The 22,343-nt window shown below is 34.8% G+C and overlaps 2 protein-coding genes, 1 long non-coding RNA gene and 1 pseudogene across 10 annotated transcripts; 3 read left to right on the top strand and 1 right to left on the bottom strand.

Moving 5' to 3' along the window:
• Positions 1 to 7,821: 7,821 nt before the first annotated feature.
• LOC117163155 (very long chain fatty acid elongase 6 pseudogene) overlaps positions 7,822 to 22,343 on the top strand; it is a 70,281-nt pseudogene continuing 55,759 nt past the window's right edge.
• On the bottom strand, positions 8,948 to 15,584 carry LOC143304137 (omega-amidase NIT2-A-like). Of its 4 annotated transcripts, XR_013060830.1 has the most exons (5): positions 15,415 to 15,504; positions 10,585 to 10,769; positions 10,022 to 10,190; positions 9,541 to 9,826; positions 8,948 to 9,389 (listed from the first exon to the last, which is right to left on the bottom strand). XR_013060830.1 is itself a non-coding variant. In XM_076626506.1 (4 exons), the coding sequence occupies exons 2-4, from the start codon at positions 10,666 to 10,668 to the stop codon at positions 9,850 to 9,852; spliced, it is 300 nt and encodes a 99-aa protein (XP_076482621.1). In that variant the 5' UTR covers positions 10,669 to 10,769; positions 15,415 to 15,584; the 3' UTR covers positions 8,948 to 9,849. The 4 variants fall into 4 exon arrangements, 3 of the variants coding, with proteins under 3 accessions (XP_076482621.1, XP_076482622.1, XP_076482620.1); XM_076626506.1 differs by having other exon boundaries at positions 8,948 to 9,896; positions 15,415 to 15,584; XM_076626507.1 differs by having other exon boundaries at positions 8,948 to 9,703; positions 15,415 to 15,542.
• LOC143304151 (venom serine protease Bi-VSP-like) lies at positions 10,688 to 14,378 on the top strand. Its single transcript, XM_076626517.1, has 4 exons — positions 10,688 to 10,692; positions 13,751 to 13,854; positions 14,015 to 14,110; positions 14,182 to 14,378. The coding sequence occupies exons 1-4, from the start codon at positions 10,688 to 10,690 to the stop codon at positions 14,376 to 14,378; spliced, it is 402 nt and encodes a 133-aa protein (XP_076482632.1).
• LOC143304139 (uncharacterized) lies at positions 14,883 to 20,591 on the top strand. Of its 5 annotated transcripts, none has more exons than XR_013060838.1 (8): positions 14,883 to 15,541; positions 15,618 to 15,801; positions 16,014 to 16,109; positions 16,186 to 16,464; positions 16,540 to 16,808; positions 16,892 to 16,988; positions 17,151 to 17,255; positions 17,333 to 20,591. It is a non-coding gene; the product is annotated as an uncharacterized LOC143304139 (long non-coding RNA). The 5 variants fall into 5 exon arrangements; XR_013060836.1 differs by lacking the exon at positions 14,883 to 15,541 and having other exon boundaries at positions 15,668 to 15,801; positions 17,333 to 18,821; positions 18,895 to 19,323; XR_013060837.1 differs by lacking the exon at positions 14,883 to 15,541 and having other exon boundaries at positions 15,668 to 15,801; positions 17,333 to 17,759; positions 17,904 to 17,918.

Here is a 22,343-nt window from a genome sequence, read left to right as displayed (position 1 = left end):
GTTGACCTGACGTGCTACTTCAGTTTCCATCTTCGCTTCTCGAAACTTCCAACGTCCTTGGTGTTGGAGTCTCTTTGCCCAGGTGAGTACATAGCTTCTAGATACTCGTCGCTGTTCATCCTTACGAGCCTCTCGAGCTTTAGTTGTCAATTGTTATCGTTAAAGGAAGAGAAGTTCGCGACAGATGTTATCGAACAAATCGTTTATTCTCGAAAAGTTCGAACTTGTTCGTTGCGTTTGAATATATATGGACGGACGCCATTTTTCATGACATCATCATGATTTGTCATGTCGTGAGTATAGCTTTTGACTACCATATGTTTGTGATTTATGTGAAATTTGACCACTATACCGTGATAGAATAATATTTCCAATGAATTATAAATATTTTACATTGTGAATTATAAATATTTGTTACAAATTATATCGTACTTGAGATGAAAATGAACCATATATCTGCTTATGGAATATGAGGTAGTAAATCATTCGAAACATAATAACGATTAATTAAGCACATATACAATAACGTTTACGAATGAATATTGCGAATTATTGTATGGCTTTAATGCGGTATTTAATGTTTTGATTGCAGTCTTTGAAATGGTATCATAGGTGCTGATATAATATCGCGCGAAAAAGGAAAGACCAGTGGTTAATATTGCAGGTGCACCAGTGCATTGCGCTCGTCGAGGGTGGTTTTGACGCTGGTGCCGAGGAAAGGCGCAGAACGTGTTCGATCGACCCGCGAACGTAGCCTGTGCTCATACTGCGACAGAGTTCGTTTCAGTTAGGCTCAGTCGCTGTTTGTCCGTCGACAGCGTATAGTCGCGTCGGCCTACGATTCCTTTTTTCTTCTTGTTTCTTGCGAACTCTCTCGCAACAGCCGTTCTATACGTACGCCGCCAGTATATCGCGTGATCATCGTTCCCGTTGCTTCCCTTACCCTCTCATGTCCTTCGAAGAAGACCTCCCCTTGGTTTTTCCTTGTTTGGAGGGAATTCATCGCTCGGACACATGGACTGCGAAACACGAGGGTTGATCGAGGCATCAGCGTGATGTACTTTTCAGGTTTCATATTTTCTCTATGAGACTTTCTAAGGAGAATTTGGAAGATATACATTTTTAGGAAATAAAGGTTTTTATGGAGTCATCGATAGGTTAGAATTTAATTAACTCTCTTATAACAGGTATTCCAATTTTTTAATATATAAATTTAGTTTCCTCTATGGTGTTAGAGAACATAATGCGGGCATTTTATGATATAACGAATATATTCGTATATATTTTAGTTTATTCATTCGTCAAATTTCCCTAGTAGGCCGGCCTGCAGCTCACATGCAGCACTTAGTAAAAATTTGTTTTGTTAGAGGTTGGCCATTCCTCTTGCTATAAAAATATCGTAGAGTCATATCATATGATAAAGCACCTTCTGAAAGCTAGATGCTCGATAACGAGCCTAATGATTCTCGGTAGTTTGTAATGTCAAGCTTTGAATTGGCGAGATCGCTCTGCTGTCAAACCGCCGTCCAGCGGCGACCACATTCTTTAACCACGTTCAAGGGGTATATCACGCTACAGAAACCATCAAAGGGTTTGCAAGTTAGTTGCCTTTTAGAAGTGGGGCAGTTGGTTGTTACATGTCATCCGTAGTTGCTGGCTGTTCTCCTTAGTCGCCATACATCATAGAGACGACAGTTACAGTCGCCAGTTGTCCTTGCTAATGGTTGCTTGTTGTCGCTAGTTAGTTCTTGTTATCGTTATGTATTCCACCAATCACGTGAAATTTAACGTATGGGATTTTATTCTTCTTTATTCTTTCTGTAGGGAGATTTTTTAAGACGAGGAAAATATAGAATATTTCAAGACGACGGTAAGGTTTGAATTTAAGCAACTATTTTATGATACAACAAAGTGGAAAAACGATTTAATTTTATAAAGTTTAAGGTAATTTTTTAAAAAACTTCGAATTTAAAAGATTCAAATAGATATCTTAAACGTAATTAAACCCTCCATATCGTAAGAAATTAAATGAAATTGCGCAAGAAAGTTAATACATTTAATGTATTATTTTAAACATTTATTTAAAAACATTTATTTAAAATTTAAGTGTAGTCGTTGACGCGCGCGCGCCATTCGAAGCATTTGTCAGTTCGTTACATCTGCGGTAAAAGTTGTAACTACGAAGAAGCTTAACATATGGTGCGTCTCAAGACGACAGTAAAAAGTATTAAGAGATTTTTCGAGATTTTTTCTTTTAAGTTTCCAAGTACTTTTTCTATTTAACTTCTTTTTTTTTGCATTTTCTCACAATATTCGATAAATAGAGACGAAATATGACAGTTCTTAGTTCGGGGATTTATTGGTTCGAAAGTTACTTCAAAAGTGTTTCTGGAATTCGTGCGGTTAATACTTTTAAACTACTGAGTACGACTTATTCCGTATGGCTGGACAAATCTTTGTTGACACTGTAAGCGTAACTGGTCCGGATATTGTCTTGTGGAGATAGAAAAATACACGAAGTATTGATTGAACTACATATTTTTTTTAATTCTTTTTTAATTCTTTTAGTTCTTCATATATTGATAATAGAACGATATTCCGCTACTTTGAGCACAATATAGTAATGTTTAAATAAATAATAAAATTTACGCATTTCGTCTTCATGCGTCGATAAGAAAATGCAAAAAAAGTTAAAGAAAGATGATGCGCAGACGCGAAGTTTAGTCAGCAATAATATTTAAAACCTCTAAAATATATTGTACACATTTATTTGCAAATAAGCTCAATGAAATTAAACTGTAACTGTGTTTCCAATAATGTCTTCGATGTATTGCTCGCCATTATGTCGGATTAACAACTCTAAGTGATCGACCTTAATCACTAAATGGCGGCCGTGATTCAGTGGTATAGCTTTACATATGACGGACATCGCAGGCGCTTATAAGACGTCTACTGTGAAACGTTTCCAATAGCACCGTTTATGTGATGGTGAAATCTGAATATATATATATATATATCGCTGAAATATATATCGCTTATCACTTGAGTCTGACACGATCGTTTTTAAATAGAATCACAATTTTTTATTCTTTACAAAATCAGTCTATAAAGATTATGTGCAAATAAAATAGATAAATAGATAAATGGTAGTACAAACTTATAAAACAGATATTACAAGTATATCTAAATAAATGATATATTTATAAATTGTAATATTTGATCTAAAGTTTAAATAAATAAAAGAGATACTCGTGACTTACAATAAAAGTATTTTTTTCAATTTTTAAACAAAGCAAAAGTGGATAACAATTTTTCAAAATGTAAAAATCAACACAATGGTTGGTTTCTTTAATTAATCAATAACGTTTAAAGTTAATTAATGTCCAGAGTGGTTTGTACATTTTGTATTTCGCCGTATTTCAACGTTCGATGTGTAAATAAAACTTGATGCCTGAAATATCGAAAAAATAATTAAATCCGATCGTTCCGTCGAATTTGCAAATTGTATACTCGTGTAAAATCGAGTGCGCTTGTGTATGCTGATACGAAAAGTGGTAGTATATTTTTCTTTTTTCGATTATCGTTATCACTTTTTGTGTGGAAAAATTAATTCCGTGAAATGGAAGTGCAATCAATACGGCTTATCACGAAATAATAGCACAACGACGGTACATATTGGTATTGACGTCAGCTTCACAAAATTTCTCGAGTATCGCGGTCGACTATTTGGGTTAAGAATTCATTTTCAAGGTCCTACAAGCACGAGTATCTTATGGATAATGGAAATTTTCAGTGTACATTTTAATAACCATATTTCATATTGCATGCTGCGGTCCAAGAAAAATTCGCAGTTAATATTCTGCTAATCCCTGCTGCTTTTAAAGACCATAAGTAAGGTCCGTAAGGTCGTCCGTAAGGTTTAAAAGATTTCGAGTAGATTTGTATTACGTATTTTATCTTCTAATTTTTAAAGAGAGGGTCGTGTTTAATTAATTGAAAATGACGAAACTGTAATGGGACATTATTATCAAATATTAAACGTGGTTCCATTGGGTACTTTTATGGTCTTTGCGAGATATATATGCATTATACGTTGCTATTAGCAACGCGTAGCGATGAACGATGGAGAGCAGTACCTTCGTTATCTCGTCTCGGTTGTGTACATATCAGTAATGCACAGTACTCGGACTAAATATCTTACAAATTCCATACAGATTTTCAGATTAGTTTCGAATAATACCAACACGACCATGATAGTCACAGTACAGTATTAAATAGTGCCACTATGCATAATACACTCTTAAAATGTTTCTACAAATATATTTGTCCGAATATTTTTGTCAGCTACTATATCCTAACCACGATTTATTAAACAATATATAGATTTAAAAAAGAATATATAACGACATTACTTGTTTAGGCTAGATTGGTTTAACTTGTATAGTTTTAATAACTGTGTAAGATCAAACAAGAACTTATCGTTAGTTTGGCGAGATTTGATTACACGAAGCAACATAATTGCTTTGAAACTCAGGACAGAAAACAATGTCAACCGGTAGACGCGTTTGTCTGGTGAACGTGTAACGCGTGAATAATAGATAGCGACAATCACGCGAACGCTAGTTACAGCTGACTTGGCTTACATTGTAGCATTCAAACTAGAGTATACGAGCCGTAAGCGCTATTGAAAGTTCAAAGGCCGACTAGTGAGCTTCATCCTATCTCATTTTTTAATCAGGCGATGGATCGACGAATCGTATTGATTTCGAGGATTATTATAGTTCTGTGGGAATTTTAAAGCGTGGTTTGTCTAATCTTGTCTCGTTAGCTACAGACTCTTTGGCGAGCAGCCTGAAACTTGATCCAGTTTCGAGAAAATGAAAAATTCGTTTCTTCTCTTTGCTTCCCTGTTCCTTCTTTCCTCCTTTTTCCCTTTTTACATCGCGTTAAGACCCGTTAAATAATATTGACTGCCGTGGACGCTGGCTGAGAAGTGCACTTTATAACTAGCTTCAAAATCACTGACGTCGATGAGGACAAAGGTAAGTTAGAGGGTCATTTATCTGAGCTGGTGTTATTCGACCTGAACTCTGCAGCTTTTCAGAGCTCCTTTCGTTTTTCTTTTAAGAGCAGAGATGTTAACTGGTCTTTTGTTACGTGTAAGAAGTATGTACTAAAGCTTATTTAGCACCAATTGGTTGCTCAAAGTCGAGATATACATACCTATATTATATTAATACGTTACAGAAGATTAGGCGTTAGTTAGCTTATGAGAATTTATAGTGTGTCACAGATCACAAAAGCAGAATGACTACTTTTTCATAAACGATATATGTATATGAATTGAAAGTTTAACTATTACGCCACATACTTCTCTCGATAAACGTCGTCGAATACATATTGTTAAAGAATATTAGCCATTTGAATTCAATAGTTTCGAAGATACTAATGCTTCTGTGAAGTTTTTGCGGGCTGTTAATTTTTTATTGAGATACTACAAATTTTGAATAACTTCGATTAGAAATAAAAATCACATTACATTAACGCGTAGAATGTAACGTAACGTAGATAATGTAAATATAAATTATATTACAAGGAAATAATACGGGTAAGTAATGTGAAACATTCTGGTTAAAATTGCATCCTTTGAAGGCTAGGACACACAGTACTTACGAAGTAGATTAAGTACCAAATGGGGTACTTAAGAAAATTCATGTTGTCATTGTTTAATAAACATCTTTAGCTAATAGCTTTCTGCAAAAGCTGGTTTAAGTTATGCTAGCTTATTCCTTATTAATTGCAATTATATTGTTCGTATCTCCTAGAGGATTAACAATCCATTTTTATAATGGATAATAAAAGTAAATTCCTATTAGGTTGTCCCAAGTTTCTTTCGTTTTATAAAGAAATGACAGATGCACAACATATTTTGTTTTATGTTATTCTATATTATTTTACATTAAATTGGAAAAAGGTGGATCACACGTAATTCAATAAAATAATATAAAACGAAAAATGTTGTACATCTATTACTTTCTTATAAAACGAAAGAAACTTTTGGAACAACCTAATATTTCTCTACTACGACGCTTTTACAGTGCTAAAATATTTGATAAAAATGTTAAGAAATTCTAATATTGATTTAAGCGTATCGATTTATCTGCTCTTCATATTTAATCAAACAGAAATTGTTAATTATGATTTCCACTTAAAAGCGGATTGCATATTATGAGGATAAATTATCAAATTCATCTCTAATATAGACATTAGAGAATCATTCATAGCCGCAATCCTGTTTACCGCTAACATTCCTGGTACTCAGTAATTCATTAGGTGACTGCTTTAGCCGCACAGAATGCACCTACAAATAATTAATCGCGATTAATATTCCATCGACTTTTGAAAATCCCTCATGTGATCTATTTCATGCGATGAGAATATGTATAAATTGAGATTGCGATCGACCATCCTCAGTCGGATAAATCGAGTGATTCAAATTATAACACAAAAAAAAGTTAAAACTAGTTACATTATCTTTTTCAATTTTTATGTATTATTTGGCGGAAGAAACTTTGGTAATTGGTAAGTAAAGTTCACCTCCTTAATGTTAATGATTTTAATATGTTATTAAGCTCAAAGTTCTAAGGAATTTTCTATATATATATACATATACATAACTGTGTGCGTATATATATAATATACGTATAACAGCCAAAGTTCAGCTCTCAAGTGTACGCAAAACTTTTATGTTCATTTTACGCTATACCAGTATGTTTCATGAATTTGTTTGCTAACAGTATCGAAACAAATAACAAGCAGAGGACGAGCTATTCATGAATTGTTTTGCCAGCGTGTACGCTCCCAATATTTTCTATTTGAGAAAACATACTTGTTGCTATTGCAACTACAAATATTTTTACAGTCGACGCTTTTGCCGTGAATCATTGGCTAACATGTAAAATCGAGAAAAAACATGGTTTATTGTGATGGAAATGTGGAAAACCGCAAAACCGATATAGAAGGGAAAATAAAGGAAAGGAAGGTAGATAAGTAGAAGCTTGGGGCCAAGTTTAATTCACTGAAACCGAGCTGCTTGTATTATCACAAAACAAAATTGCCAGTACGTCATTTCCGTACTCTCGTCCTCGCGAAAATGGTTTCGCTTGTTAAGGAAAAACGAAGAGATAGGGAAGAGAGGAAAAAGCAGACGGAGAGCGCTTTTCAAAAGCTGGCGAACCGTGTGTTACCACAACGAGACACGCGATGCTATTTGTCGCTTTAAATTGTGCCGCAACTCGTTTTTGAGATCTTTGCCAGGGGCGCGTTAAAACACGCTGAAAATATATTTCTGGCTTTTCTGGCGTTTAACTGAAATATGACAAATAACGTTGTAAAACATATGTACTTATGACTTACAGAGTAATTGAGTGTACAAAATATATAGTATACAAAATAGTCAGCGATTTAGGGCTTTAAAAGATCAAAAGGAAAGAAAAGAAAAGAAAAGAAGAAAGATAATATGTTGTGGCAGTCTAAGTCGATCTAAGAAAATAGATAAAGGGAGGGAGGAGCAAAGCTAGTTAATCTGGAAAGAATCCAAGCGTCAATTTCAAGCATTTACAGAGAATCAAGCGGGCTGGTTAAAGTCGTGAGTTGAGCAATTATCCCGCGTTAGTCCCACGCGAAATTGATCCAACCATGCGAAAACGAGTGTATTCTGATTTCTGTCGCAGATACTTCTGGCTAGTGCAGTACCTACACGGTGGTTGTTGAAATAGCCGCTTCTCATCTATTTTCCGCAGCGCGGACATAATCCTTTGATCCCTTACGACTAACGAAGTTTTCGAAGATGTACGGCAGTTTGAGATTCTACTTGAAAATGATCATGATTGCGGTCTGTGTGCCGTCTGCTCTTCTTTTTGTCCTTCCGTTAAAGACTGGTAAATTGATACTGATTAATTATGCGATCGAAACCATATATAATGGCTACAAAAATGCCGCTAATATAATATTCCTTCTTTCTTGTATCTGTCTGCCTCTCAGGTCGTTTTACTAATTACAATAAGTAATTTCGACTTCTTTGCGCTCTCTTTTAACGCATTGAAACTTGATCCAGTTTCGAGAAAATGAAAAATTCGTTTCTTCTCTTTGCTTCCCTGTTCCTTCTTTCCTCCTTTTTCCCTTTTTACATCGCTTTGTTCTACATCGCAATTTACATTTATTTGTAAAGTTTGAATCTCCTCGATATTGAAGATGTTGAAGCTGCAAGTATGTATTTCATTTTAATCCATTCGAGACCGAGATTTAATTGTAAGACGATACCTAGGTGTCGGTACCATCTGAATGTTTAGTTAGAATGATTCTGTGTTTTACTCTCTCCAAGATATCCTTTTCATACTTTGATTTTAAATCGATGACAATCTTAAATAGTATGCCTCATATTTTTAAAATATAAAATTATATACTATGTTATTCTATAATGTATTATGTACAGTTATATATATATATATATATATATATATATATATATATATATATAATAATTCTATATTGAAAAAAATATGAAATTAACATGATATATACATTACTACATAAGTTATATATAAAATATGTATATTATACCCTTGCCTACTGACTGATATGAATTTCTTTCGGTCTCGAATGCGTTAAAAGAGAGCGCAAAGAAGTCGAAATTACTTATTGTAATTAGTAAAACGACCTGAGAGGCAGACAGATACAAGAAAGAAGGAATATTATATTAGCGGCATTATCATGTTTTTGCTCTCTTTAAGTCTTTCAACGAGACAGACAATCTACAGGTATTAATCGACCAATTTCTCCAAGCTGATAACTTCGAATTGATGTTTATATATAAGAAGTGTTATGTGTTAATCTGTCTAAATGTTTAAAAGGTGTTATAAATTAAATGTTGTTAAACGATACGTAATTGCCTTTTGATCGCAAATTTTACTATCAAGGGGTCTTTTATGTATGCGTAATCATTGTGAATTATAACAATTTATGTGATCGATATTAAAGGTGTTTAAAAGCATGTATTTTTTTCTATATTATTATTCTCCTATATTATTATCCTATATTATTATAGCATTCCTATATTATTATAATATCCAATTACATGTTGATACACAAGATATACAGATTATTATTTATAACGTTTTGGTTTTCTTAATTGAGTCATTCATGTAGTACAAATGATAAGAAATTAGTAATAATTCACAGAAAAAGGATATCGTAGTAGAAATATTATAAAAAAACATTTTCTGTTTTAGTGTAGAGTTACTCCTTCTTACAGACAGTGTCGTACAAATCTGTACGTCTCTGAGAAAATGTAGGTATCTGAGCCCTTACTTCCTCAACAACTTTTAGATCTGATAGAAAAAAGAAACATACGAAGTAATAAGTAATGCTTACTAATAAATTCAACAAATACAGAGGAAGATGGCTAAATCGATAAATTAACGAGACTAAAAATTAATTACATCATGGATCTCTCGCTTTTAATTTTAAGCTGTAAATTACCGATATCGGTGACTGCCATATTCTCTTGAGTTTCCAAATCGTAAAGAATCTTTCCCCAGGGATTGGTCAACTGTGTATGTCCCCATGCGATGTAACTTGCTTAAGGAACACGAGCCGGTGATATGCAGGCAACGTATAATTGATTATCATTCGCTCTGAAACGCTGAAGTAATGACCAGTGCAGTGGTCCAGTGGTCATATTGAAGCAGGTCATATAGAAGCAGGAAATATGAAGCCACCGAATACCAATTAACTTCGTAGTTGCACGGTTCACATTCCATCATTTCTGAATATGCGAGGACAGTCCTCTTATTGTGCTTTTAATTCTTTTATTTGTTTCATTTTCAGCAAATATACTGGTTTTTTAAATTAAGCTTCTTTTTATACAGAGTTACAGATTATATTAATTTTATATAGAATATATTTAAGAAAGATATTTAATTTTTTGCTAGTTAAGTATTGATCGATTAAGTTACTGTACCTTTGTTCCGATAAATGCGTGCCATTTCCTCGAATCTAATATCATAGCAAATGCCAATACCTATTTTGCAGCCCTTCACATCGAACGTCGTTAGGGAGTTACCAGGACTGAGTGAATCACTCTCTCGAAAAGTAATCTTATTAGGAATGTCGATGTCGAATAGATGTACCTAATAACATAAAAATGTAGTCGCTAATTCTATTGCTGCAACTTTTGTAATTTAATATCAAAGTTACCAACTCCTAAACTTTAATTATTTTTTATTTAATAACTGACAGCGTTTTTATCACTTTCTTTTATTAAAAAATCTTATCATTTAATACTGTTTAAAAAGGAGGAAAAATAAATATAATAATATTTTAAGTATGTGAAAAATTTATATTACACGTTACAACAAAAATGGGCGTTTCCCGTATCATAACGTATTTTATAAACCGTAAATTATAGAATTGGTTATAGTATACGTATGTACATATGTATATTCCTAAATTATGCCTAGATAGAGTCACTTTCTTCACCCCAATATTTTCAAATTCAAAGCCATAAAGGAATATATTACTTACCTTTCGGTGTTTTGCTATCAAAGTTCCATCGGGACCCCAAATAGTACAGGTATTGTACAATTTATCGCCCTCTATTTCAGGCATCGTACCACCAACTACATAGATGTTGTTTTCTTTAGCTGCGTTCGATGAAGCAACGCTCGTTTCACCATCAGGAATACTCTCGGCGTATTTTGGAAAGTACTCTGCATTGCAATATTTCAATTAATGAAAAATAACTGTCTTTTGTTCCAACCATAAATTAAATTGAAATGTTTGTCAGTTTTTTATTTTCTAAATTATCAAAATAACTAAGTTTTATATTTCGACTTAATTAAATATGCAATTACTTAGCTAATAGTATATATAATAAATTGTTTCTACAGGTTCAAAATGAAAAATGAATATTTAGAAATATTTAATTACGACAATGCTATTTGTGTTAGCATCAGTGGCTTGTTACTCAACAACTTTGCTAGTACTTTTTGAAACATAAAGTTAGTTTTCAATTAACACTTATACTAGAGGCGGAATTATAAATGCAAAATAATTGATAATACTAATTTATAAGTACCTAATTATTAGTATCTTAAAAAATATATTTATACAAAAATCACGATAATCATGAAAATGGGGAAATCCTATATTCTCGACTCAATTCACAATTTATTTTGTATATTAATTGGATTCCGCGCTCATCAGTACGTACTCACTGGCGACATCGAGAAAATGTATCGGCAATTCCTCGTACGACCAGAGGATCGGAAATATCAAAGGATATTATGGCGCAGCGCGAGTGGAGAAACAGAAACATATGAGCTTAACACCGTAATACTCTTATCATAGAAATAGAAGCAGTCCTCAATTCCCGCCCGCTAACTTCTATCTCCACCGATCCAAATGATCTCCTAGCCCTCACTCCCGGACATTTCCTCATTGGCGATTCATTAATGTGCTTACGTGATCGAGATTTCAGGGACATTCCATCGAACCGACTCTCCAAATGGCAGCATATCCAACAGCTTAAACAACATTTTTGGAACCGCTGGCATAAGGAGTATTTGAACGAGCTAACCAACCGCAATAAATGGAGCAAGGGTGGACACAGCATCCAAAAGGGCACAATCGTCATCCTCAGAGAGGACAACGTTCCCTCCATGCATTGGCCTCTGAGCCGAGTTATCAAGGTTCATCCAGGCGCCGATGGTGTCATCCGGACAGCTACAGTTCAGACGGCAAAGAGCATTTTGGATCGGGGCGTCAAAAGGCTTGTCCCACTGCCAATTCAACCCGATCTCGAGAAACCCGAACAACTAGCCACCGAGACGAAATAAGATGGGAACTTCAACCACACCTCGCTAGTTTGATCCGTACCCTCTCAACGGGGGGAGAATGTTACGCCATGCGGCTTACCATAGGTCATATTCTTAACTATCGATCGCGGCACTATAATGTCGCAGACGGATCGTCGCGTCTGCCCGGCAAACATTGTAATGGCAAGCGCATGGTTCATTAAGCAGGGCGACTTCCAGAAACGTCGACTCGTGGCCCGTATTTTACCTCGCGTAAAAGAATGTGGCGTGATCCGAACGTAGTGGGGGTCGCCTTCCAGAAAAAACGAAAAAAATCGAAAGGCGTTCAGAACTTTTCGAGAAGTCGAACCGTCAACACATGTGGTATGTCGCGCATTACTTATCAACCAAAACGCAGTTACATTTTTTTTGTTCCATTTATATCTTTCTAGTTAATAAGTTGTTGAAATAAACATTAATTTATTTGTGTTAATTCTGTGGAATTTCATTGAACTACCCTTATTATCATAATCGAAATAAGGGGATCGATCAGTTCGTGGCGTCGATTATTTAATCGTAACGGGAACTTACAACTCTCGTTGACGTGCTATCTCGCGATCGCGTCTCTCCGCGAACGGTCGAAACAAAATGATTCACTAAAAACTGTCCTGAATTCCTAAGAATTTATTTACCGCAAAACTTACAAAGTGTTTATTTAAAAAATGAGGTTGAAGGTAGTCCTTTTCTTTCATTTCATTCATTTTCATTTTCTTTCTTAAGTATGGCTAACACAATATCTAATCAATTAAAATTTTATATTTTCACGTGAAAAGTTTCTTTAGATAATTATTATCAACATGATGAATAACTCTTACGGATTACTACGTGTCTGTAGGGCAATCCGGTGGACTTGATCGGCTTTTTACTTCGAAAGTTGAGTAATCGGTGTCGCTTTCTTACGCATCTTTGAACTGTAGAAATGTTTTAAAATTGTTTGATCCAGAATGTACCACACCGGACAATCAAGAAGGCAGGTGCCTTGACTACAGAAAATGTAAACCTCTGCAAGAAATATGGCAGATACAGTACCGTACAGCCACCGATTTTTATAGACGATCAGTGTGCAGATACCAGGGCAATGTTACGATCGTTTGCTGTCCGGATGGTCCAAACAAAGAGAAGAGAGAAATTTTAATAAAAACTGTGTATAAGTATAAGGCTTGGCGACCACCATACTGTGGTTTTAGCAACGTCTCTCATACCAGGGTGGTCGATGGTAAACCAGATGAACTTGGTACGTTTTATGTCTTTCTTTCCGATTAATAATAAGCCATTTACTGCAAAGAATGAACTTTAAAGGCATTAAACAGCACATCAATGTACATTTCAATTAGACTAAATAATAATGCTATGATTTTATCGGTAGTAACTTTACTTATTGACTTGAATTATTTCTTTCTTTTACTTCATGTTAGGAAGAGTATCTTTTTGCTTGAAATAAAAAATTGATATAGGAGTAATAATATGGATAGAGATCAAAAACTGTTAGGGCAGAAATTACACGTTTGAACTTTATAGTTCAGTATAGTTCAAATAGAAATTATATAGAATTATTTAATAATTTATATTCCACTGGAATAAAAATTTAATTTCTGTCTTTATCAAATCTCTATTTCAGAGTATTTGTACGTATGTACTTATCGTCTGCTGTATGATCGAATATCGAATAGGTAATAATCGTTGTTACTCATTATGTGAGAAAAAATTATGTATATTCACAACTATGACTATTGCATTTTAGGCGCTTGGCCATGGATCGCTGCATTAAGTTTTCGTAATCCCCGAAACCCAGACAAACCACTATGGAAGTACGGAGGTTCCCTGATAACGGCTAGGCATGTTTTGACTGCAGCACATTGTGCACATGTGAATGGAATAGAAAACATACACAATCATAATATTGCCATTCTTAGATTGGTGGAGGAGGTGCCATTTTCGAGTAAGTCCTCAAATATATATATGCTATTGAGTATTACTGAAGTATCATATCCTGAAATTTCTTATTGTACACATATATTGTGTCATAAAGCGTGTACAATTCTTTCTCATACTTTTGGTCATTCGTTTCCTGCATTTTCATTTATTTTTTTATTTTTCAGGGTACGTATATCCCATTTGTACGAAAGAGCCCCTACGAAAGAGCAACTTCGTCGGCTATAACCCCCTTGTTGCTGGATGGGGAGCTTTAAGATATAGTAAGTGATATCAATTTTATAATAAAATTAAACAGTTCCAGTCTTAAATATCTTTCTTATTTTCTTCGTAGGACGACCACGACGTAATGCATTAATGGAAGTACAAATGCCAGTGATTAAGAACGCCGAATGCAAAATAGCTTATTCCAAATTTCCTAATGCACCTGATATCACTGATGGTATAATATGCGCCGAACATGCTCAGGGTGGAGAGGATTCTTGTACGGTAATTAAGTTACAGAGTTACTACAAACTATACGGTATCTGAAGACACGTCAATTCGAATTAACATCAAATCGACGTCTTAAACATTAAAAATAATAGATAAACACAATTTAATAGTTTTGCCCACTTCTCACACCTCATTATGGTATTTAATGTAATTTCCTTCTAATCTTAGTTTTGCTCAAAATACATATAACATGTACATTATAAATTGGAGTATTTCTATACACAAATCAATAGAAGATTATTACTGTATATAAGTATAATTTCAATACAATTCGATGGACATATTTCAGTATCTTTGATTCAAAATCTAACGATCCTTTCAGGCTGACCGCGGCGGACCACTGCTGATACAACATGAATTAACCTCGTATTTAATAGGTATTGTGTCTTACGCTTATAAGTGCGGCACAGCTGGCTATCCCAGCGTTTACACTAGGGTCACATCGTACCTTGATTTCATTCTCCAAGCGATGCAATAATATGATATTACTGTTCCATAAATATCATTGTGTAAAAAACATAAAGTTGGATTTTCTTATTGTGGAGATAAGAAACAGCTCAAATTTACATTGTTTTGTACGTTACAAATTATAGGCTTAAAATGTACGAAATGTAACTTTGAAACGACACTAATTTTTTACGCACGATAAACCTCCACGACTTAGGTATGTAAAGATGATAAACGTATATTAATTCTATTAATTTGGTAATAATAAACCAACTTTCTGAGAAGTTCTGTAAATTTCGTTTCTGTTGTATCAAGAGAATAATGGAATATTCCACCTAGATCGTATACTTTTTGTATGTACATACAAAATTTTCCGGCTAATCTAAAACACTTCATAAGATAGAGAGCTTCTGGAGATTCGGACACAGAGAGTGCATAAAATACAAGATAAGTCTCGTGTCTTTCAAAATTATTTTTTATTCGCTAAAAACGTCCTGTGTACTCATGCAATCACATGCAACCTCGAAACTTCGCTTATTTTTTATCACTTTCCAATTCAATACACTGTTTCTGCATTTTTGACTATATGTAAGAGAAATTTCCATTCAGCCAAAGGTGTACTTACAGATTATAGATTCCTATACGACTCTCGGTAAAAATTTATCCGCACTCCAGATAGTTAAAACTTCTGTCGACCGTATTGATCCATCTGCACTCTTCGTATGACGTCAATATCTGTTCAGTGCTGCTGCGTAGGTTTCATTGTGTTACGTCAATTCGTTTGTGACCGTTGCACGAGTAATGGCGCTTTGCAATGGTGATTTGCAGGAAAACAGTGCAGGATGCTGTGATTCGTTTCTTGTGGTCGGAGGCAAAACATTTTTTAATGAGAAAATACGAAGGTCCTTCAGCAAATGGACAAAGTGTATACAGAAATTGAGTGATTATGTCAAAAAATGATGTATGTCTTTTTTGATAATTGCTTAAAATAAATTCTACACCGACAGAGCGGGTAACTTTTTACTCACCCTCGTAAGACACTTAAATTTCCAATCTATTATGATGAATAAAAGAGCTTATACTATTAAATCTAATTGTATTTTGTTGCATGAGAGTACACGTGTATGTGATGTACATTACCTTTATATCCCCTTGAACGCTTCAATATTGCGCATATATACTATATTTTGTACAGCTTCTATAAAATTTTGTATGTTTGTTTAGGCTGTTAATCTAGAGGCTGGAGTACAAAGAAGTGGCACAATGATGTGGGCTGATGACATTTATAATTATCAAGGAATCACCCCTACATTCGCTCAGGTATATATCGTTGACTATAATGTATTTAACATATATGATTGTTAGAATATTAATAATTAATTTTTAATTCTATCAGAATTTTAATGAAACTGTCCCTTGGGAAGGAAGAACTGATACCTTGATATCACGGTTTGTACATCCTATATGTACGACAAATTTTAGAACATTATGTAACGAAGAACCAGATCGTCGTGGCCATGTGATGTGAATAAAAGGACTTGAATTTGATGATATTTTTATAATGTTAGATAACATAACTAAGTACCTTCACAGTAAGATAGGATGACATGGTTTACATGATCTTAATGTTGTTCACTTGAGTGATGATATTATAAGGAAAAGTGTAATATCACAGGTAGGATGATTCATAATTTAGAACTACTAACTCATGTATGTATTAAAAATTAAAGAAATATATTAAATTTTATAGGATATTTATGTTTAGTAACCAGTAATTCAGAGATTGGTATTCATGGTTACTATAACGAGGCTGTAGAAACGCACCCTTTCTTCTTTGCAAATGGTCCTGTATTTATGTCTAAGCCGAAACTGGAACCTCTGAATAATTTAGATTTATTCTTGTTATTTTCTAAAATACTTATCTACAGTATACCATAAGGAATGATACCGTATCCCACCTAATCAAGTGCCTTAAGAAACATCAACAGGATATCACAGTAATCCCTTATCGACTGATATGTAAGTAAAAGTTATGTGTCATTGTTATACACAGTTATGTGTTAGTGTTATACACAGTTATTTATCATTTTCTATTAATTCAGTTGTAGCCACTACAATATCTATGACACTAGTAGTAATTATAAGAACAATAATGATGTTCTATAAGAGGAAATGATGATTAGGAACAAAAACTTACAGGTAAGCCAAAGTATATGTTATTTGCCATTTGAAAAGAAAGTTACTAACTTAGAATTTTTTGATAAATAATAATTGTGCAAAATATATTGGATTTCAAATTTGTCAAAAATTGAAATTTAAGAAGCATTGTAATAATATAACATTAATATTTTGATTTTTCAGGAGATATCATACGGTGGATGGATAATATGTAAAAAATATTAAGCAGTATATGAATTTTCATATTGCGTAGAGATAACAAAATGAATTTTAAAAAATGTCCACATGGTAATAAGAAATAGCATCATGACAAAGAATATATAAACACAGTTTCATTTTTTATAAATAAAAATTTGTTGTTCCAGATTTTGAAATATAGTGAAACGTTTAATTAGTATCTTAATATCTTTAAATAATTATTATTTTAGAATCAATTGTAATTGTATCATACGTACTTTTGAATTCGTGCAAGAACATATGTAATTTTGAAGTAGTTATTATTAGGAAATTGTTAGACGCGAACAGTATGCGAAAAGTTAGTATGCAGTGTAATAATTATCAATCAAAACACAAGAATTAAATTCTTGAGGAAAAAATTTCCGGAATTTCTTATTTACATGATTATAAAGAAATCCATAATAAAAAGGAGCTGCTTTCTAATACTTCTCTTCCTTGTAATGCCTATGTTAATAATAACGAGGTTCGACTTTTTGTTTTTAGAGGGATACTGGAAAATTTGAAAGTACAGTACCATTGGGAAGAAAATCACGATATTGAAAACGATATTTGCAAGTAAATTTCCAAAAAATCTGTTTTCAAATTTTCGCTTTCTATTTCACATTAAAAGAAAGGGCTGCCTTCTTTCTCTGCAAGACAAAACAAACATTCTGAATCTCGTATCAATGAATGATGTCAATAAGTTATTTTTCTTTTCAGATTGAACAATATTCCAGATTTATTCATAATTTCATACTACGCGAAGAATAGACTTTCATAGGTATATAAAGGAAATATTAAGTATAGGAAAACTCTTTTTCGTTGTAGGTGACATATGCTTCACGGTTGAACACATGTATTTTTGAACACATATAAATGAAAAAGTACTCTTATGGAGAAAAAGAATTGATACCTTCGATTGACATTAGATAATGTATATAAACTTATGAACAATCACTATCTGTTTGTATTTTAGGTGCACATGCAGATTTGTTGGAGTTCTTATAAAATGTACATCTTGTACGAGCGTTTTATTCTTCCAAATTTTACGATACTATGTCTCATATAATAACTATATGGATTAAACGTAATATAAATGATCCGAAAATAGACTCGAACGACATTAATTGTCTTTCTATTTATACCAATATCGAAAATACAAGTAAAGCTGGAGCAATAGTATGCAAGAATGGACTATTTATTATTTTAAACCAAATCATAGCATATTCAGAATGCACAGTATTATTATGAAACGACGAGTTTTATGTTAATTCCGACCGATTACAATACCTTTCTTTCGTTTACAAGGAACGACGAGACTGGCAGTTGCGTGATTTGCAATGCAAAAGCCGCGATATCTGCACGATAACCTAACCTCAACCGATTTTGTTGTACTATTCTTATGTGGACTTCGTTTGTACCACTTTCGTAACAAAAATAGAATACGTAGAACACAGCATTCCGTTATGCGATATTGTCGATTCCTAACATCCGAAAAATCAGAGATAATTTTTTCTCTACAGTTGTACATTTGTGTGAAAAATTACGAACGTAAAGTTGTTTGGTGCATGCACAGTCCTCCCCTCCCCTGCATTTGTGTGGACATGCTAGAAAGATTCACTTTTCCACGGTGAAACTGTATGTATTATAATTTCATTTTTACAAAGGTCGAACATCCTACTATGCATAAATTTAATATTAATATAAGCAGGTTTCGTGTTAAGTATTACATCTGACGTATAAGCACACGTGTGTACGAGCCTTGGTTTTAAATGTCTTATAGTAGACACCGAAAAGATTATTCAGTTGGATATCTGACTCAACATCAATATTTTACTAGGAGATAACATGTTAAGAACACGTTGGTGGATGGCATGGGAGATGATGAATGAAGACATACTTCTGTGAGATACGTAAAATAGTAGTCAGAACGTATTTTGGCGCTTGGGGACAGCAACAGCTTTTTTTTGTTTTTATTTATTTGTTGAAATTACAATCAATTCTCGCGTTCAGAATTTTCAGTAATTTTTCTGGCGTGGCGCAGTGACATGGCTGTTTATTTACAATAAGTTAATACTTATTATAGATAGGTATAATTTATAAGTATTATAAGTAAGTGCATATGCTTAATTTGGATAATTAAATGAATCTAACGTTTAGGTCTAGCGGGTAGTGCCTCTTCAGCCTGCGAATCTGGTCCGTCGTATCGAGTAGTCCAGTGATTAGGGGGTTTCGGTGTTTCTTGACTCTTTTGCTATATCTGTCGCTATATTTTGCTATTTCCTCTTTGACTGTAGGTATCTTGAGGTCGCGATGGATGGTTTCGTTGGTAACATACCAAGGTGCGTCTATTAAGGCTCTTAGCGCTTTCGATTGGAATCGTTGTAGTATTTCGATGTTGGAGTTACTTGGACAGCAACAGCTGGTGATACTGTCATACACCTCCATTTATAAACTTTCGAAAATCGATGTGACCTTCAAACTTTAGTGTATTCTGTTTCACTGCACAAAATGTTTCCGAAACGTAAGTTTATTGTTACAATAAACTTGACTAGTGGCTCTGAAATACTATCCTTGAAAAAACAATGGGGAAATTGGAGCAAAAAAAAAGAAGGAAATAAACAAAGACCTTGTTGGTTCGTAAAAATAAAATATGCTACAGGAAAAACTTTTTCCAACGGATTGAGATGCGACTAGCTTTAAAAGCTGTGACGCGAATCGAGCGTTTGTCTACAAGAGCGCATTTTCGGTGGATATATATGTCGGAATGACATTGGGGATAGGGTTGTCGGTGTTTGAGGAGTCTTCATTGAAGGTAGCCATCGTTGCGGTGTAACGAAGATACGATTTATTGACACAGGTATGAATAACACAGGTTTGACAATCTACCACGGCGGTGAGACGTCCGCGACACTAGTGACAGTGGTCTCCGGTTCAATAACGAATCCGCGGCCAACGGGATGACAGATGGGCGTTCTCGCTGAATCTAAGTCTGACTCGTAAAAATAATTGCTGAGCGTAAAGACGTTATTCTTTGGTCGACGGGAGCGCGTAAAAGAATGCCCGTCCCGTCCCGATGATGCCACAGAGGAAAACTATAATGGGGTATGTCTAAGGACACGAGATCATCGGATTCGTCGAGGAAAGCCTTCGTTTAGGAAGTAAGGGAAATTGACGTTGCTGCTAATTGGTCAATCTCCATATCGGTGGTTAGAAAAAGATGCTAGCCGCCCTCGAGGGAAAGTTGCTAGTGGGAGACGCCGCTCGTTGAAAAATATGTCTCCCCTATCTTCCCGTAGTTGGGACAAAGACTGTTTGTCTGTTTGAAGGACTTTAGTTAACTAAACCTTAAGATTTATAACGGGCCCTCGGGCTAGCCGAACATGTACTGCGGAGACGCATCGACATCTGGCAATCATCTTATTCGAAGAATAGGCTCTGCGTGTGGCGAGCCACGGGACAGAAACCGTTGGAATGTTTACTGTCGCGTGTCACCACGAATATTTCTTTTATGGAGATCTATAGAATTACTCCATACCTTTGTTAGACAAAGCGTTCATCCCGTGACCGCGGCTACGTTCGGCGACTGACTGTCGCCTCGAGCCCAAGCTCATTATCACAACTCTCGAACAATTACAATCGGATTGAATAACTACAATTGTTCAATTACAGCTATAGTAGACTCTAGGTTACAATGTTGCGGGATTATCCAAAATTCCAAAGGCTCCGGTGTTCTTTCATCTCCGACATATAATTATATAATGACTCATTGAAAACCAGCTTTCATTTTTTGTTGATAGTATGGTAAGAAAATGTGAAGTTCGAACGCTTATAACGATTGCCTGAGTTGCGTCATCCTTGGTTTTAGGAAAAGATAGGGAAGTCACTGAAGGGTGTCGCGGCTTCGATGTCTTTCGTAGCTGCGACGCGGAAGCCTCTCGGTTGTTCTTTGAACAATCGTCAACGTGGACGAACGTCAAAGCGAAACCACGCGAATTCGGCATTTCCAATAATACGGAACACTGTAAACGCGACTGCGTTGAATTCGTTCGATTAATTCCTAGCAGTATCTATAAACAGTGAACTTAAGGCCCCATACACAACTGCATACGCTAGGTTGTAAGAAATAATAGCTATATAAGTATGTAGCGACACATGAGTTAGAGAACGATGCAAATCGAGAGCGACTCATATTATTGTTTTGCCTCGTGACACTTACACAGTCTTGACGTACATGTAACGTCAACAAATATCTCCAACAGACTCAGGAAACCTGAACCGCCTTGCACACGACACCGACTCCCAAAACAAAGGAATATGAATTCGGCACATAGGCATAAGATAAACGAACATCTAGAAGGGCTGTGTCTGGATCGAGTCTTTCAGTCTTTCGGTAACGGTCAAATCGCACACTTGTAATCCTATTATAAAATAAAGGTACCTCGAACTCTGGTTCAAGAACCCAACATTTTTTTATTATTATTTTCCCATTATTTTTACGTGACATTTTGGCGATCCTGCCAGGATCCATTCGCTTCAGTGTAAACGAAGTTACGATTTCGGTCTACGGACATTATTGAAGATCGAAGGATTCGAACTACTTGTGTTATGAACTTTGCTGTCAATAATTTACCACGGTGGACCAAATCAACGGGGCCACTGTCAGCATAGAACAAATCAACAGAACGAGTTTGACACTCAAACAACACATTTGAACGCGCCACAGAGGAAAACACCGCAAGGGAACCTCATTCTACGAACTTACGTATCAAGGTGAGAAAAGTCGGAATTCTTTTAAACAATATAGAACGCGAAAAGTTAGTTTCTCTAGTAACTCTAGCGAAGAGACAATATGAACAAGAAAGACTCAAAAGCCGAGACAAGTTTACCCTCTACAAGTGGAGTTCAAAATAAAACGGGATCACTCGATTCCTCTACCAGAGTAATTTTAGACTTAATACAGAGACAGAACGAAGAATTTCGACAACAATTTAACGAAATAAAGAATGCTTTAAAATTAGCGAACGAAGAAAATAGAAAACGCGCTAACGAAATGGAAATATTAAGTAGAAACCTCTCTCGTGTTAAACTACCACAAATAAACGTAAAATCAACTGAATTCGGTTCTATGATGACTGACGATGACGATAATATATCAGT

This window comes from Bombus vancouverensis, unplaced genomic scaffold, assembly GCF_051014615.1.
Source record: "Bombus vancouverensis nearcticus unplaced genomic scaffold, iyBomVanc1_principal scaffold0024, whole genome shotgun sequence".
In the NCBI taxonomy this organism is placed as follows: Eukaryota; Metazoa; Arthropoda; class Insecta; order Hymenoptera; family Apidae; genus Bombus; species Bombus vancouverensis.
Note: the sequence above shows the minus strand (reverse complement) of the source record. Positions and strands in the feature narration are given on the sequence as shown.